The sequence below is a fragment of the Neofelis nebulosa genome, chromosome 2, assembly GCF_028018385.1.
Source record: "Neofelis nebulosa isolate mNeoNeb1 chromosome 2, mNeoNeb1.pri, whole genome shotgun sequence".
Classification (NCBI taxonomy): domain Eukaryota; kingdom Metazoa; phylum Chordata; class Mammalia; order Carnivora; family Felidae; genus Neofelis; species Neofelis nebulosa.
The window spans coordinates 151,061,443-151,080,083 of record NC_080783.1 but is presented as its reverse complement, the minus strand read 5'-3'; the positions used below and the strand labels follow the sequence as shown (position 1 = coordinate 151,080,083).

Genomic DNA, 18,641 nt, shown 5'->3' with positions numbered 1-18,641 from the left:
CCAAATTCAGCTCAGGTCACGATCTTGCGGTTTGTGAGTTCAAGCCCTGCGTGGGCTCTGTGCTGACTTCTCCGAGCCTGGAACTTGCTTCAGATTCTGTAACTCTCTCTGCCCCTCTCCTGCCTGCTCGCTTGCTTGCTCTCTCTTTCTCTCTGCCCCTCCCCCACTTGTACTCTGTCTCTTAAAAATAAACATTAAAAAAAATTTTTTTTTAATTCTTTTCTCTTTTTGCTGTTCAGCTTGGGTACTTTTTGTTACCCTGTCTTCCAGATCACTGAATCTCTTATTGTTTCCCTATATCTGTTATTGTTTTCCTCTAGTGTATTTTTCATTTCAGTTATTATATTCTTCAACTCTGGTTGGTTCTTTTGAATGTTTTTATCCCTTTCTTGAAACTCACTTGATTTATTCACTCTTTTCTGCAGCCTGGTGGGCATCTTTTTGACCATTCTTTGAACTCTTTATGAAATAGGTTTCTTATCTTCATTTCATTTAGTTCTTTCTGTGGTTTTATTTTCATTTAAACAAATATTCCTCTCTTTGAAACCATATTCCTCTGTCTTCTCATGTTGTTTCATTTTCTGTGTATGTTTCTATGAATTAGGTGAAACAGCAATCTATCCCAGTCTTGAAGGAATGGTGTTGTATAGGAACCATCCATGTGTAGACTGCATGTGCCTGGTGACTTTGGCTGGCTGGCTGGAGCTAGAGTGGGCACAGACTGGGAGTTTTGTAGCATGCTGCATCGGGGCCACCCCAGTGGGATGCCTAGAGCTGAAGTAGGCCTGGGCTGGCAGTACCCTGGATTCTCAACACCAGGTCATCAAGTGTCAGAAATTTTTGAGCTTGATTTTTAGTTCTGCTGCTTACTCCAAAATGATTTTTGGAATAATGCAGAGAAAGTACAATAGGTCATTCTCTTTAAAGTACAGACCAGATCAAAGATGACAGGTGATATATCTACGAGCACTTACTCCCTCTCAAACCCATAATTGACTAATGATAATCTATTTTTGAGAATTCTGAATCTTGAGTTCTCCCAGTTCTAATTTCTAAGGTCTCATCTTTATATGCAATGCCATTTTATTGTCCAGGATTTAGTCTTCAGCATTAATCCAGTCAGAAATGACAAAATGGAGGTATCATTCAAAATATGGCTTCTTTGCTATACCTTTAGAAGGGATAATGTAATGGGGCAGTTTACCTGAGGACAATATTAAAGCGGGTCTTGGTTAATGACTTGAGTTTGCTTAATTAAAAATTTGTTCTGAATGAAAATGTCAAGTTTTTTTTTTAATGTTAATTTATTTTGAGAGAGAATGTGCACATGTGCACAGGCCCGTGCTGTCAGTGCAGAGCCCATCTTGGGTTCCATCTCATGAACCGTGAGATCATGACCTGAGCCAAAATCAAGAGTCAGAAGCTTAACCAACTGAGCCACCCAGGCACCCCAAAAATGACAAGCTTTTAATGCATGCACAGAAATTAATCCCAGCCTCCCAGTTTTCACATCAGTAGCAATTTGCATGCCCATGGACTGTAATTCTCATAGGTTATTACAAATAATTTTTATATAATAAAGACATTACCATATATGTATCTGAGTTGTGTTTAGGTTTATAATATAGGCTGATATTAATACAATAGCAGAAAGAGCCTTTGGGTAGGTATAGAAATGGAAATATCTAAATAGTTAAAAAAAATACTAATGTAATTAAAATAATGTTTGAGATGGTTAAAATAACAAAACATTTTAAGTTTTAATTATTGTAAGAAATTTGCATAGGAAGTAATATGTGAAACTAACTTGATTTAAAAGATGTTATGTCCCAGGATGTAATTTTTTAATTTTGATACCATTAGAATAATTAGTGGTCTCTGATATGATTTCATAGAGCTGTAATCAATACCAAATAACAAAAATTTTAAATTTTGTTGCACTTACTGTTTTAATATAAATCAAGATTGTACAATGCTTTGAAATCTTGAAAAGGCTTCTGTTCTGGTATTGGTATCACATCGTTTACTTAAGGATTGTCCTACTTTAATAATTCCTGTTTAGAGTGATTCAGCTACCTTACTTTTCAATTTTTATTATATAATTTAAATGTTATTGTGGATTCTTGTAAACTGTTTTAAATCCTCTGAGAACAATACAGGAAACAACACAAACATAGCTTAAAGTACTTAAAAACTGGCATTTTCATCTGGAATAATTATTCATGTTATACTTGAGATATCCAAGCCCAGGAAGAAATGTTTATGGTAAAACAGTTTTCATCATTCTATAGCCATTTGCACAAATTTAGTCTTTATACTTCCAGAAACATATTTCTACTGTATATAAAATACCATATATATTTAACGTTAATTTTCAACCTTGAGAAAATTGTTTAGAATAGTAAAATATGCCCTGGTCACAAGTCTTTTATAATGTAATTTAACAATTTATTTAGTTGTATTGAAGATATATATATATATATATGTATACATATATAGATGTGTATATATATGTATATACACACACACAGACTTACTAGTAATAGGTCTTTTTAAATTATGAGATTGTGTACATTCCTAAGTTTTCATTTTCAGTGTATTTTAAAGCCTTTTGTGTTTTTCTTTTCACTTTTTGAATGAATCAGAGACCAGAATTGAGTGGAATGCTATCTTAAACAAGTCAAAAATCTGTTATAACCTTTACATATACTACTTAAATGAAGAAAGGTAAAACACCCCACAAAATTCCAACTGATAATCACCCTATTCAGACACTGATGAATATGTCCCTCAGTCCAAGCCGACCTTCTTCATCAGAGGTAAGAAAATCTTGTAAACTAAAATATAAGAAAATATAAGAAAAGCTTGCTTAATATTGTTTTTGAAAAGTTCTGAGAAAGCAAAATATGGATTATATAAAGTATTAGATATTAATTCCACTGTGTATCCCATTGTCTGATTACAATTATTTTATCCCAGTTCTTTTATCTGTAGTTCATTTCCTCTAAGTACTCTGATTTTATTGGGTTCCCAGTGCATTGATCCTATCACCTGTTTTTTGTTTTTGTTTGTCTGTTTATCTTATTCATCACCTTTTGATGCCCTCCACAGTTTAAATACCATAGAACGATCTGGATTACTCTCTTTCTGATACTTTTGACTCCTTGGCCCTCTCTCATTTCATTATACTGCTTGGCAAAACAAAAACCCTGGTTAATCTAATTCTTCACCTATGCTATACCTATGCCTACAATAGAATGTGGCTGGAGAAAAATATACCAGCATGAACATTGTTCTCACTTTAAATTCAGGACCATGAATCTCAACTGGAACCTTTTGCTGGTAGGCAGACTGTCTTCCACTCACTCATTTACTTTTCCACTGTTCTAGACAACTATTTCATACCTTCTCAAACCCCCAGTACCTTCTCTCCATTTTCTCTTTAAACCAGCTCCAATCAAGTTTTCACTCCACTACTGCACCAGAATTGCTCTTGTTAAATTCACCTCTACATTACTAAATCTGTTGTTTAATTCTTATCCTGCATATTTTTGGTCTGTCTGTGTGCAGCAGTTGACACTGTTGATCACTCATATTTAACATAATTAATTCACTTGGCTTCTAGCATACACATCTTGGTTTTCCTCCTGCTTTCCTTGTTGTTCATTTTCAGTCTTCTTTGCTGGGTTTTCTTCTTCTTCCTGATCACTTAATAGTGGAGAATTTCAGGGGCCAGCTCTTTGTTTCTTCTCCATCTGCACTCATTCCTTGGTGGTCTCATTCTGTATAATAGCTTTAAATACCATCTTTAGGCTAAGGATTCCCAAATTTATAGTCTTCTTTCCCAAACTGCAGATTCATATTTTCAGCTTCCATCCCACATGGATGGCCAATACACATCTTAAAATTAGCATATCTCAAACTGAATTATGGATCTTTTCTCCCTCCCCTAAACATGTTCTCCCCATGACATTCTCCATCTCAGGTGATAGCAAATCCATCCTTTGAGTATCTGTGGCCACATGCCTTAGAGTCATTTTTGTTTGTTTGTTTCTCAAACTTCACTTCCAATGGACTAACTATAGCTTCAAATTATATGAAAATATGACCATTTCCCATCACTTCTGCTAGTACATTGGAATGAGCCACCATCATCTCACACTTTATTCAGATAGCATCATAACAGGTTCCATTTTCTTGACCCTTACAGCCTGTTGTATTAACCCTTTAATAGTTATTGAATATAGTAGACTTTGGAAATAGAACATTGTATGTGTCCTATTGAAAGGCAAAATGAAATACAGGGCACCATTTATAAAGTATTCTTGCCCCCAGCTGACTAATTTGTGTCAGTTGAAGACTATACACAGTTAACTGTTTACAAGAGGGAAGTCTTTGTTTCAAAAACGCTTGTTGAACAAGGTTGGCTAGGAAGATGGTAGAGTAGGAGGACCCTAAGCCTGCTTCATCCAAGGATACAACTAGATAACACATCATTGAAAATAACCAAGAAAACTACCTAAGAAGGACTGGAAGAACAAACTCTACAACTAAGGTAGGGAAGAGGCCACATCGAAGGAGGTAGGAAGGGCAAAGACAGGGTCTAGGAGCAAAAGGGACTATGGCCATCTTTGGTGGAGAAGGAGAGGTGTAGAGAAAGGCAGAAAACAGACTTTCACACTGGGGCACCTACAAACAGGGAGGATGAATCCCCATAATATTTGCCTTTGAAAAGGAGAGGGGCCAAATTTCTTAGTTCTTACAACCAAAGGGACTTAAAGCCTGGAATTTTAAAAAATCAGCATACTCTACTCTGGAAGAGTATAGAGGGCTGTAGAAAGCCCCACCCATAAAGAGCACAACAAACAGTCCATGAAGACACAGGGTAGAACCAGCTGTTTGAGACATATCAGGGGAAGTGGGAGGGTGAGTGATTTGTCATCACAGAGTTGACCCAGAGACACAGGGATTGCTGAGAGACGCCTCCAGGAAAAGGAGCAGACAGGCACCATTTCCCTTCCCTGTTCCCCCTCCTCTGGAATAAATACTGGCCACCTGTGGGAACCAGGGTGGTACACTCGTTACCTAACTTGCTTGCACTGAGTCTTGCCCCCTCATGCTTTGGCAGATCAGCCCTTCCCAGTCACACCTACCTCAGTCCCCACATTGCACATTCCTCCCCCAGAAGACTGGTGCAAACCCTGCCAACACCAAATCTGCTGACACATACATTTGGTGGGCCTCATTTCTGGGAGCAGGAGGGGCAGATCCCATTTCACAAGCTGACTACTACACACCATGTTAAAATGTATGCCACTCCTGCTGAGGACCACAATAGGCAAAGAAGAGCCTCTGCAGACAACTGGACTGAAGGAAATAAGATGCTAGGACTCAACAGCAGAGCACATGCAATGCACGTAGGAAACATTCCCTGAAACACTAGGCCCTGAGGAACAGGGGACACTGTACTGCAAGGTACTATAGGACCTCTTCTTTTATAAGACTGTTATTGTTAAGAGCAAGAGAAGTAGATGACTTTCCTAATACAGAGAAATGGACACAGAAAGTCGGACAAATAGAGAGGCAGAGATATCTCCCAAATGAAAGAACAGGACCAAGCCACCAAAAGAGACCAAAGCAAAACAGTTAAAAATAATATGCCTCATAGAGAATGTAATGATCATAAAGATACTTACCAAACTTGAGAAAAGATTGAAGACATCAGTGAGACCCTTAACAAAGAGATTAAAAAAAGAGAGAGACAGATAAAGAACACAGTAAATGAAATTGAAAATATATTTGATGGAATAAATACCAGGCTAGATGAAGCAGAGGAACAAATTAGTGACCTGGAAGACAAGTAATGAAAAGTAACCAAGCTGAGCAAAGGAGAGGAAAGAAAATTATGCAAATTGAGAATAGTGCAAGGGAACTCAGTGATTCCATCAAGCATAATAGTCATAAGGGATCTCAGAAGAAAAAGAAGAGGTTAGGGGGCAGAAAATTTACTTAAAGAAATAATAACTGAAAACTTCCCTATTCTGAAGAGGATAATAGATGTCCAGATCCAGGAGGCACAGAGAGCTCTCCAAATATTCAACCCAAGGAGTTCCACATGAAGACACATAGTAATTAAAATGGCAAAAAGTAGTGATAAAGAAAAAAGTTTTTAAGCAACAAGAGGAAAAAAAAAAGACTGTTAAATACAAAGGAAACCCCATAAGGCCATCAGTGAATTTTTCAGCAGAAACTTTGCAGGCCAGAAGGGAGTGGCATGATATATTCAAAGTGGTGAAAGGAAAAATCTACAACCAAGAATATTCTATCCAGCAAGGCTATAATTCAGAATAAAAGGAGAGAGAAAGAGTTTCTCAGACAAAAACTAAAGGAGTACATGAATACTAAACCAGCCCTACAAGAAATATTAAAGGGGACTCTTTGAGTGGAAAGGGAAGACCATAAGTGAGAGTATGGAAAGTAGAAAGCAGAAAAGCAGTAAAAATAAATATTTCTGTTTTATAATATTGATATCATAAATATCAAAGGACTCATAAAATAAAAAAATGTAAAGTATGATACCATATACCTAAAATGGGGTGAGGGGATAAACAATGGGTTTAGACTTAAACTGACCATCAACTTGATATACACTGCTATATGCAGAAGATGTTATATACAAAACTAATAATAACCACAAATCAAAAACCAGTAATACATACGCAAAGAATAAAGAGGAATCCAGTCTATCACTAAAGAATGCCAACACACTATAAAAGAGAACAAGAGAAGGATCAAAGAAAATCTGTAGAAATAACCATAAAACAAATAACAATGGAAATAAATACATACCTATAAATAATTACTTTGAATGTAAATGGACTAAATGCTCTTATCAAAAGACATACGGTGACAGAGTGGATAAATTAACAAGACCCATCAATATGCTGCCTACAAGAGACCCATTTCAGACCAAAAGACACCTGCAGGTTGAAAGTGAGGGGACAGAGAAATATTTATCATGAAAATGGATGTCAAAAGTAACCTGGGATAACAATACTTACATTGGACAAAATAAGACTTTAAAACAACTGTAACAAGACAAGAAAGGACACTATATAATAATATTTATGTACCCAACTTAGCACAGAAATACATAAAACAGTTAATAACAAGCATGAAGGAAATAATTGATGATAATACAATAATAGGGAACTTTAACACCCCACTTAAATCAACAGACAAATCATCCAAATAGAAAATCAACAAAGGTATAGTGGCTTTGAATAACATACTGGACCAGATGGATTTAACATATATTCAGAACATTCTATCCTAAAACAGCAGAGTACACATTCTTTTCAAGTGCACACAGAACACTCTCCATATAGATCAAATATTAGGTCACAAAAGAAGTCTCAACAAATTTTAAAAAATCAAAGTCCTACTGTGCATCTTTTTTGACCGCAATGCTCTAAAACTAGAAAACCACAGGAAAAAAATCTGTAAAGAGCACAAATACATTGAGGTTAAAATAGCGTGCTGCTAAACAACGAATGGATCAACAAAGAAAGAAGGCAAAAATTACATGGAAACAAATGAAAATTGAAAAGACAATAGTCCAAAATCTTTTCCTCAAGTGTGGTCCTAAGAGGGAAGTTTATAGGAATACGGGTCTACCTCAAGAAGCAAGAAAAATCTCAACCTTACACCTAAACAAGCTAGAAAAAGAACAAAACCCAAACTCCACAAAAGCAAGGAAATAATAAAGATTAGAGCAGAAATAAATGATTTAGGCAGCCATTGCCACAACCATGATGTTGAAACAAAAGAAGCAGAATTAGCAGCAGCAGCCACCACTGCAGCAGCCTCTGCTGCCAGAGCGGAAAGAGACTGGAGACGAGGAGCATGGAAGTCCCATTGGACCACCCAGCCTTCTGGGCCTTACTCCCATGGCCACTGGAAAGCCTGGTGACTCTAAGTCAGCTCTTCACAGAGGTCTTCCAGGGTCAAGGGGATGAATGATTCAACCACTGCTGAGTCTCCCACCTCCTTCCTGGGGCAGAGGCCCAGTCTGGGGAGGCCTAGGCCCCAGGTGTGGCCCATGTGGTTGTGGTTGGTGGAGGGCCAATACTGAACCTCCTTTTTCCTGGACCAAGCCATGGAGGTCCTTTCAGGGGAGGCTTTCACAAAGAGCAGAGAAATCCTCAAAGGCTCAAAAGTTGGTCTCTTATCAAAAATACCTACCCACCCAAGTATGGCCCCCAACTTATGGAAGACAAATCCTACCACCCTGTCTGCTGACATTTTGCCAAAAAGGGCCACTGTCAATATGAGGACCTCTGTGCCTTCTGCCATCCAGGTGTCAATGGACCTCCTCTGTGAGACTGTGCCTTCCCATCGAGGCTGAAGGGAGCCCTCTGTAACCTAACAGCCATATATTTCCTTGTGGCCCTGTGATGGCTACTGTGAGGCTGTTCCACCCACTGCCCTCAGACAGTGACACCCACCCCCATCTGTGACCTCCCCATTTGGGGTCCAGAGTTGTGTTTCATCACTGGTGCCCGGTGTGTGGTCTTTTGTCTGATTCAGCCTCTAGAGACTTGTCTTCAGGACCCCATCTTTGCTCACTTCAACTGCCTCCTAGATCCTCTTCCCCCTCACTAACTCACTGCTGAACAGGAAACCTCTTTGGTGCAGTTTCTTGTGCATCTGTCCACCCAGCCCCCGGTACTGCCCTCGATTCTTGAGAGCCCTGGAGCAGTTTCATACCATTCCCTTCCAGCTGCTTGAGTCCTTTTTATGTGACAACCCTTACCCCCAAAGTTGCCAGTTGCTCTGTGAAACTCACCAGGTTGACCTGGGGTCAAGTATGGATGACTGGTGCAGTTACTCCCTGAAAGGCCACTCTCCCTGCTTTTGGATTTTGTAGTTTCTGCATCAGTAGCATGATCCCCACTGCTCTGGTCTGGTCTGACCACAGTGCTTTGTGAAACTGTTCATCCCCTTGTATGTAGCCTCTCTCTGCCCGTGGCTTTGTGACTTCCCAACACTAGACTAAGTTTTTCTGCCACAATGAGTGAGACTTCGTGCCCTCTAGACTTTCCGTACCTCCCAGTGTGGGAGAATTGTGAAACTTTGTGCAAGACAGCCTCCCTGGTCTCCCCATTCTGGGGTTGGTTTTTCTGGGTTTGACACAAGCCCATGAGGCATCTTCTAAAGCTTCTGAGGGGTTACCCTCTCCTCTCCAGCCCACTTTAGTTAGACTATGTCATTGTGAGGCCACCAGCCCTTTCATCTGAATTCTGTGAATCTCCACCCAGCCTACCTTTGGGTAGAACCTGGACAGTACTGTCACCCTCATCTAACTTTCTTCCCTCCATCCCTGGCACTGGTTGTTTTCTGTGAAAATGGCAGTGTACAGGCTCAGTTTTGAACTGGCCCTGAGGAAATGGATCAGGAATTGTGTGAGCAGGAGAGAAGGATGAGAGCCATTGGAGAACAGAGAATGATTTTTTTTTTCTTTTTAACATTTTTTTTTTAATATTAGTAATAAAGGTAGTGAACACAAGCAAAAAGAATGATATAGAACAAAAATAAATAGAATAGATCAATGAAACCAGGAGCTTTTTCTTTGAAAAGATCAACAAAATTAATAAACCTCTAACAAGACTCATTAAAAAGGAGAGGACCCAAGGCAACAACATCACTAATGAAAAAGGAGAACTAGCAACCAACACCACAGAAGTACAAACAATTGTAACAGAATATTATGAAACCTGTACACCCAACAAATTGGATAAATTAAATTAATAAATTTCTAAAAACATATAACCTACCAAAACTAAAGCAGGAAAAAATAGAAAATTTGACCAGACCAATTACCAGCAATGAAAGCAAATCAGTAATCAAAAAACTCCCAAAAAACAAAGTCCAGGACTAGATGGCTTCACCAGCAAATTCTACCAAACATTTAAACAGTTAATACCTATTCTTCTCAAACTATTCCAAAAAATACAAGAAGGAATACTTCCAAATTCATTCTATGAAGCCAATATTACCTTGATATTAAAAGGAAATAGATACCAGAAAAAAAGAACTGTAGGCCAATATATCTCATGAATATAGATGCAAAAATCCTCAACAAAATGTTAGCAAACCAAATCCAACAATACATTAAAAAAATCATACACCATAATCAAGTGGGATTTATTCCTGACATGAAAGGGTGATTCAATATTCACAAAACAGTAAACATGATACATCAATAAGAGAAAGGATAAAAACCATATCATTTCAATAGATGCAAAAAAAAAAAATCTGAAAAAGTACAAGATCCATTCATGACAAAAACTGTCTGCAAAGTGGGTCTAGAGGGAACATACTTCAACATAATGAAGACCTTATATGAAAAACCCATAGCCAACATCGTACTCAATGGTGAAAAACTGAGAGCGTTTCCCCTAAGGTCAGGAACAAGATAAGGATATCCACTCTCATCACTTCTTTTCAACATAGTACTGGAAGTCCTAGCCACAATAATTAGACAACATAAATAAAAGGCATCCAAATTGGTAAGGAAGAAGCATAATTTTCACTATTTGCAAATGACATATATAGAAAATCCTAAAGACTCCGTCAAAAAAAAACTACTAGAAGTCATAAACGAATTCAAGCAAAGTCACAGGATACAAAATGAATGTATAGAAATCTGTTCCATTCCTACACACTAATAATGAAGCAGCAGAAAGTGAAATTAAGAAAACAATCCCATATACAACTGTACCAAAAACACTCAGATATCTAGGAATAAACTTAAGCAAAGAGGTGAAAGACCTGTACTGTGAGAATCACAAAACACTGAGAAAAGAAATTCAGGAAGACACAAAGACATCCCATGCTCATGGATTAGAAGAGCAAATATTGTTAAAATGTCTAAACTACCCAAAGCAATCTACAGGTTTATAATGCAGTCCCCATAAAAATACAAATAGCAATTTTTTATAGGCCCCTTTCAAATTGTTTTTTTTTTTATGTTTTTTAATTTTGACAGTGCGTGCGAGCGAGCAGGAGGGAGGGGCAAATAGAGGAGAGAGGATCCCAAGCAGTCTCTGCACCACCAGCCTGCACCACCTCCCAAGCAGGCTCTGCAGAGCCCAACACAGGGCTCAAACTCACAGATTGTGAGATCATGACCTGAGCCAAAACCAAGAGTCGGATGCACAATCAACTGAGGCACCTAGGTGCCCCACCCATAGCATTTTTCACAGAACTAGGACAAACAATCCTAAAATTTGTATGGAACCACAAAAGACCTCAAATAGCCAAAGCAATCTTGAGGAACAAAAACAAAACTGGAGGAATCACAATTCCAGATTTCAAGTCATATTATAAAGAAGTAGCAATTAAAACAGTATAGTACTGACATAAAAATAGACACATAGATCAGTGGAATAGAACAGGAAAGCCAGAAGTCCATTATTATATGGTTAATCTTCAACAAAGAAGAAATGAATATTCAATGGGAAAAAAAATTCTTCAACAAATGGTGTTGGGAGAACTGGACAGCCACATGCAAAAGAATGAATCTGGACCACTTTCTTTCACCACATAAAAAATAAACTCAAAATGGATTAAAGGCCTAAATGTGAGACCTGACCTGAAACCATAAAAATCCTAGAAGAGAACCTAGGCAGTAATTTCTCTGACATTGGCCATAGCAATATTTTTCTAGATCTGCCTCCTCAGGCAAGGGAAACAAAAATGAACTATTGGGACTACCATCAAAATAAAAAGCTTCTGCACAGTGAAGGAAACAATTCAACAAAACTAAAAGGCAACCTATGGAATGGGAAAAGATATTTGCAGATGACATCTGGTAAAGGGTTAATATCCAAAATATATAAAGAACTGATATGACTCGATAGCCCCCAAACAAATGATCTAATAAAAAATGGGCAGAAGACATCCAAATGGTCACCAGAGGCATGAAAAGATGCTCAACATCACTCATCATCAGCGATATACAAGTCAAAACTGCAATGAGGTATTACCTGATGCCTGTCAGAATGGCTAAAATCGAAAACACAAGAAACAGCAAGTGTTGGAGAGGTGGAGAAGGAAACTTCTTGCAGTGCTAGTGGGAATGTAAATAGGTGCAGTCACTGTGCAGAACATTATGAAGATTCTTCAAAAAATTAAAAATAGAATTATCCTTCAATCCAGTAATCTCACTACTGGGTATTTACCCAAAGAATACAAAAACACTGATTCAAAGGGATACATGCACCCCTGTGTTTATTACAGCATCATTTACAATAGTCAAATTATGGAAGCAGCTCAGGTGATTGGATAAAGGAGTGATTTTACATATATAAAAAAGTGATTATATGTGTGTGTGTGTGTGTGTGTGTGTGTATGTACAATGGGATATTATAGAGCCATTAAAAAGAATGAAATCTTGTTATTTGCAACACTATGCATAGAGCTAGACAGTATAATGCTTAGCACAATAGGTCAAAGACAAATACCATGTGATCCTATTTGTGGAATTTAAGAAACAAAGTAAACGAGCAAAGGAAAAAAAGAAACCAAGAAACGGACTCTTAGCTATAGAAAACAAAAACTATAGAAACAGAAGGGGTGGCATGAGGAAAATAGGAGATGGAGATTACAGGATATACTTTTCATGATAAAAAAAAAAAAAGATTAAAAAAAGAAACTATAGGGGCGCCTGGGTGGCGCAGTCGGTTAAGCGTCCGACTTCAGCCAGGTCACGATCTCACGGTCCGTGAGTTCGAGCCCCGCGTCAGGCTCTGGGCTGATGGCTCAGAGCCTGGAGCCTGTTTCCGATTCTGTGTCTCCCTCTCTCTCTGTCCCTCCCCCGTTCATGCTCTGTCTCTCTCTGTCCCAAAAATAAATAAACGTTGAAAAAAAAAAAAAAATTAAAAAAAAAAAAAAGAAACTATACTATGCTAAAAAAAGAGAGGAATTGGAGAATTAAGTTAAATGTATCCTAAGGAGTTAATAAGGTAAATTCAGAATGCAAAACATTCTTTAAAACAACTACCCAGTCTCTTTAAAAAGTCAATGCCATTAAGAGGGGGTGGGGGGGGGGGGCGCCTGGGTGGCGCAGTCGGTTAAGCGTCCGACTTCAGCCAGGTCACGATCTCGCGGTCTGTGAGTTCGAGCCCCGCGTCAGGCTCTGGGCTGATGGCTCGGAGCCTGGAGCCTGTTTCCGATTCTGTGTCTCCCTCTCTCTCTGCCCCTCCCCCGTTCATGCTCTGTCTCTCTCTGTCCCAAAAATAAATAAAAACGTTGAAAAAAATTTAAAAAAAAAAAAAAGAGGGGGTGGGGGGGGAAGGTCTGGAAAACTTGCAGATTAAGATTTTTAAAGATGTGACAAACCAAATGCAGTGTGTTATCCTTGATTGGATTCTAGACTGAAAAACATTCTGAGAACAAATGGACAATTAAGGAAATTTGAATGTGGAATGGATATTATTTTACATTAAGGAACTGTTAATTTTCTTAAATGTGAAAATGTGAAAAATTAGACAAGTCCTTATTTTTAGGAGATGGATGCAAAAGTACTTAGGATTATATTTTCATGATGTCTGATTACTTTGAATGGTTTGTTAAGGGAGGGAGAGAGGATTGAGGACAATCTGGTTGTGACATCTGTCACCCCATTGATGACCAAGGTTGATTGGACTGATCTGGCTGGACAGGTGGGTGTCCCCTTTCTCTCTCACAACTCCATATGTGTCCCTCCAAAAGTCGTGTGCTGGGTTGAAGAGGACGACCTTCCCTATAGAGGAGGATCATTCTTCAGTCAAAGGGTATACAAGTAGTTCTGCTCCCCTGCTAGAACCTCCAAACAATCTCTCAAGGTCTGATTGTAGAAGGCAGGGTAGTCAAGTTTCCAAGACTTCAGACACATCCAAATAAGGTGCTGCATGTGGCAGTCGCCTTTAAAAAAAGAGGTTTTGGGGGGGGGGGGGGAGAAGAAGTAAATGTGGCATGATGTTTACTTTTGAATCTAAGTAGTAAGTATTTGGGTGTTTATAGTATTCCTTTTATTTGTATGTATGTTTAGAATTTTTCATATTAAAATAATAATCTAAAATGAATGTCAGATGTGCTTCTATTAAAACCCTGAATTGGCTTCTCATTTTCTAAGATAAAGAGCTTACAGTGGCCTGGAAGACCCTATTTAATTTGTTCCTTGTCCTCCTCATTTTTCTTACTTGATCTTTTACTACTCTCTCCCTCACTCTCTCTGCTTTAAGCATACTAGCACTTTCTCACCTTAAGACCTTTGCTTTAATTCTTCTTGGAACTTTTTACTTCTACATCATCACTCATCTAATTTCTTCTTCACCTGCAGTCTTTACTTAAATCTCACCTTTTCTGGGGCGCCTGGGTGGCTCAGTCAGTTGAGCGACCAACTCTTGATTTCGGCTCAGATCATGATCTCACAGTTCTGTGTTGGAGCCTGCTTGAGAGTCTCTTTCTCTCTCTCTCAAATTAAAACAAAACAAAACAAAACACTGAAACCTACTTCCTCTTTTATCTTCACCGTTTTCCTCACCCTGCTCTACTTATTCTTTTTTTTCAGTACTGACCACTTTCTAATGTACTATATAATTTATCGGTGTTTTATATTTACTGTTTATTGTCTGTGCCCTCACAGACCTGGGTCTAGTCTGAGGCAAATGAGTCACTTGCCTGAGGTGCAAAATTTAAGCCCCCCACACACACAAAAGACCCCTCCATAATTAAGATAAATAATTCAATACAAGTTTTTTTAATGAAAAAATTGATGCAAAAGAAATCCTAATAGCATTTTAAAGAGAAACAGAATCTGATAGGCCATTTTGGAACCTGAGGCAAAAGGCAAAAATATGTGCCTATAAATACACCTTTTAATGTATTTTTTAATGGCTAGTAGTTTTGATGAAAATATTACTGATGAGCTGCTTCCATGAAAGCCAGAAAAGTAAAATTATAATAAATTCATGTTTTGGTATAAACAGAATATTTAACCTTAAAATAATGTTGTGAGTTTTAGTATATACTTTTAAAATTCTCAGTATTTTTCAACTATTTTGTTATTCTGGAAAAAGTTAACCATTAAGAATTTTTGTTTGTTTTCTGTTTTATTTACTTTTGAGAGAGAGAGTGAGACACAGAATCTGAAGCAGGCTTCAGGCTCTGAGCTGTCAGCACAGAGCCCAGTGCGGGGCTCAAACCCATGAACCATGAGATCATGACCTGAGCTGAAACCAAGAGTCAGACACTTAACCAACTGAGCCACCCAGGTGCCCCCAGAAATGTATTTCTTTTAAGAAACATGTATTGAGGTTCATATTTTTCCTTTTGCTTAAGGCTGTAATAGTAGTATTAATTTCTCTCTTTAAATTTTTGATATTTTGCTTATCATGAAAGTTTTTACATTGAATAGGTTTTTTTTTTAATGTTGTATTTATCTTGATTACGGAGGTTTTGTTGCAGCCTTAAATTTTGCATCTGAGGTGAGTGCCTCACTTGCCTCACTCTTCTTCTTGTCCTGTTACCTCATTTGAAGGTAGAGTTATGCACAAGTAAGGATCTTTTTCTTACTCACTGCATATCTCTAATGCCTAGACCAGTGCTGGCACATGGTAGACATTCAGTAAATATTTGTTGAGGGAATAAATGAACACAAATCCACTATAAATTATTTTATATCACAAAATGTTTCAAAGTCCAAGAAATGTTTTAACTATATTTTCTCTGTATTGCCTACTCAATTGTGGAATTAAATCTATACAGGCATTTTGATTTATAGTTCATGAATTATAGAAATATTGACAGAATTTACTTTGTTTATGAAAACAAAGTAAAAATGTTTAGTTCAATAAATATTTTTTCTCCTGTAAAATTTTAATGCATTTATATAAAGGATAAGGTCATATTTACTAAAGACTTCTGAAAGTTTTACAAATATTTAATCATGTAGCTATTAAATATTATAGTATTAATAGTATAGTGTATGGGTGCCCAGTTAGCTCAGTCGTTAAGTGTCCGGCTCTTGATTCTGGTTCTGGTTATGATTTCACAGTTCGTGAATTCAAGCCCAACACTTGGGATTCTCTCTCTCCCTCTTTCTCTGTTCCTACACTGCTTGCACTCTCTCTCTCTCAAAATAAATAAACTTAAAAAAAATAGTATAGTGTAGTGTTAGCTGTGAATAGTATAGTATAGTTAGGAAATTATCTTTTAAATGCTCTGGTATTCAAAATACAGCATATGGCAAACTTCAAACTACAGCAGACTATACACACATCAAATGTATAGAAGTAATTTACTTGGTCTATAAAAACAACTTGAGCAACACATTCAGTTCAAGAACCAATTTTATCTCCTATAAAAATTACTAATATTAATGGTAGGTCATAATCAAATTTTTAAAGTTTTACTCAGATATTTAATACTGTAAAGTATAATCATTTGAGTTTTAATATGCAATGAATAACAAACTTCATTAGACTAAAAGATAAGACTATATTTGCTCTAATTGTTTTGTTTCTGTTGTGGTAATCTAAATATTCATCTAAGTGGAAGGATTCTAATTGAGGTTTAACAAAACATTAATAGAAAAGAAAATGGTATTGGGGCACCTGGGTGGCTCAATCGATTGGGTGTCTGACTTTGGCTTAGGTCATGAACTCGTGGTTGATGAGTTCCAGCCCCATGTCGGGCTCTGTGCTGACAGCTTGGAGCCTGGGGCCTGCTTCAGATTCTTTGTCTCCCTCTCTCTTTGCCCTTCCCCTGCTTGTGCTCTGTTTCTCTCAAAAATAAATAAACATTAAAAATAACTTTTTAATGTTAAAAAAAAAGAAAATAGTATTTATTAATTTTTTAAAGTTTATTTACTTTATTTGGAGAGAGAGCACGAGAAAGGGGCAGAGAGAGAGAGAGAGAGAGAGGGAGAGGGAGAGAATCCTAAGCACGCCCTGCACTGTTAATGCGGAGCCAGATGTGGGGCTCAAACCCAGGAACCCATGAGATCGTGACCTGAGTCCAAACCAAGAGTCGATGCTTAATCCACTGTGCCACCCAGGTGCCCCAAGAAAATGGTATTAAAAGTACAGATAAGCTAAGCTGGCAGACATGCCCTACATAAGAACAACCATTTCTTCCCCCATCTCTGTCAGGAATAGGTTCTTCCTAGAATTCTGGGAAACAAAAATATTTCCCAGACCACAGTTGAGAATTGCACAGTTGCAGTTGCTGAGAACTAGCAATCATCACAACAATGTTAGGGAGACAATATGTAAAGTGTAAGGATTCCACAAGATCACTATAACAGAACTGAGTAGGTGGGGATCAAGAGAGAGGGAAAGGTTGGTAATCAGAAAACTGATCTTGGTGGTCTGTGACTCTTACTTCAAGCCACAGAAAGAACACTGTATGTCAGGGATGTTATGGTACCTTAAGACCACATCTATGACATTGTTTCTAGGGAGAAGATGTGCTGTAAGTGCCAAGTAGCCAACTTAAAATTTTGGCTCTTCATTTTCTTTTTTGTGTTTGTTCAGAAAGATACATGTATTCCATGCTTATTTCAATTATGATTATTAACTTTAAAATTCTAGAGGACATCAGTTGATTTTTTCCATTTTAAAAATATTTTAACTGATGTCTTCTCAATTTATTCAGTTGGTGGAGCTTCATGTTTTCTATGTCCCTGAAGGATCATGGAACTATAAGCTAAATACCATTTCAATAGAAGTTGTTAACAAATTCATTTCAGCTGGATTTATAAGGCAAGTATTTTGTGGTCATGTTGTGATGTGCCTGAAAAAGCAATCTCTTTTTTTTTTCTGCAGAGAAAAATGGGTTGTTTTTTTTGTTTGTTTTTTTGGGGGGTTTTTTTTTGGAAATTTAGGTTATAAGTGAAAAATTCTGGTCCATGTTATGGATCCAGTTTCTAACTTAATACTATCAATAAATAATGTTATATAACGGTTAATAAGTACTGGAGGAACAGATGTCACTTAACCATAATACTGCCACCCAGAAAAGGTATAACTGGTATATTACTGTGGTTACACACAAAAAGAATATAGAGAGAAATTATCTGAAATTAGAAACCTGTTGAAAAGCTGTGAATAGTGGTTAAACCAGTGTATCCACAATGACTTTTTCAAAAAGAAACAGAATATAAGTATATGTGTGTGCACATTTATATGTATGTGTATTTTCACATTCACAGAAGCATACATGACATTATTCCTTATCTTCCCCATCACTTCAAGCATACCAGTCTCTTTTCTGTTCTGGAACACATCAGACATGGACCTCAGGACACTTGTACTTGCTGCTCTCTTAATCTAGAATGCTCTTTCAACCCTTATGTATCCTATCTCACTCATCTTCAGGTCTTTACTCCAATATTACTTTTTTGTTTAGATCTCTGATCACTATATTTTAAATTGTAGCTATGCTTCCTTCTCTGCTTTACTTTTCTCCATAGTACTTAGCAATGTCTTATAATTTATATGTTTTTCTTATTTTGTTAATTTTTTCTTTCCCATCATTAGATTGTAAAGTCTGTAAGGGCAGAGATTTTTGTCTCTCTTGTTGATTGCCATATT

At 37.4% G+C, this 18,641-nt stretch overlaps 1 protein-coding gene and 1 pseudogene across 1 annotated transcript in view; both read left to right on the top strand.

Moving 5' to 3' along the window:
• SPATA1 (spermatogenesis associated 1) overlaps positions 1 to 18,641 on the top strand; it is a 62,308-nt gene that overhangs the window by 4,611 nt on the left and 39,056 nt on the right. Inside the window, 2 exon segments of the mRNA XM_058716789.1 lie at positions 2,646 to 2,819; positions 17,704 to 17,810. Coding sequence (XP_058572772.1) covers positions 2,718 to 2,819; positions 17,704 to 17,810 — 209 coding nt within the window. The 5' untranslated portion in view covers positions 2,646 to 2,717.
• Positions 2,829 to 12,708, top strand: LOC131504470 (proline-rich protein 3-like; annotated as a pseudogene).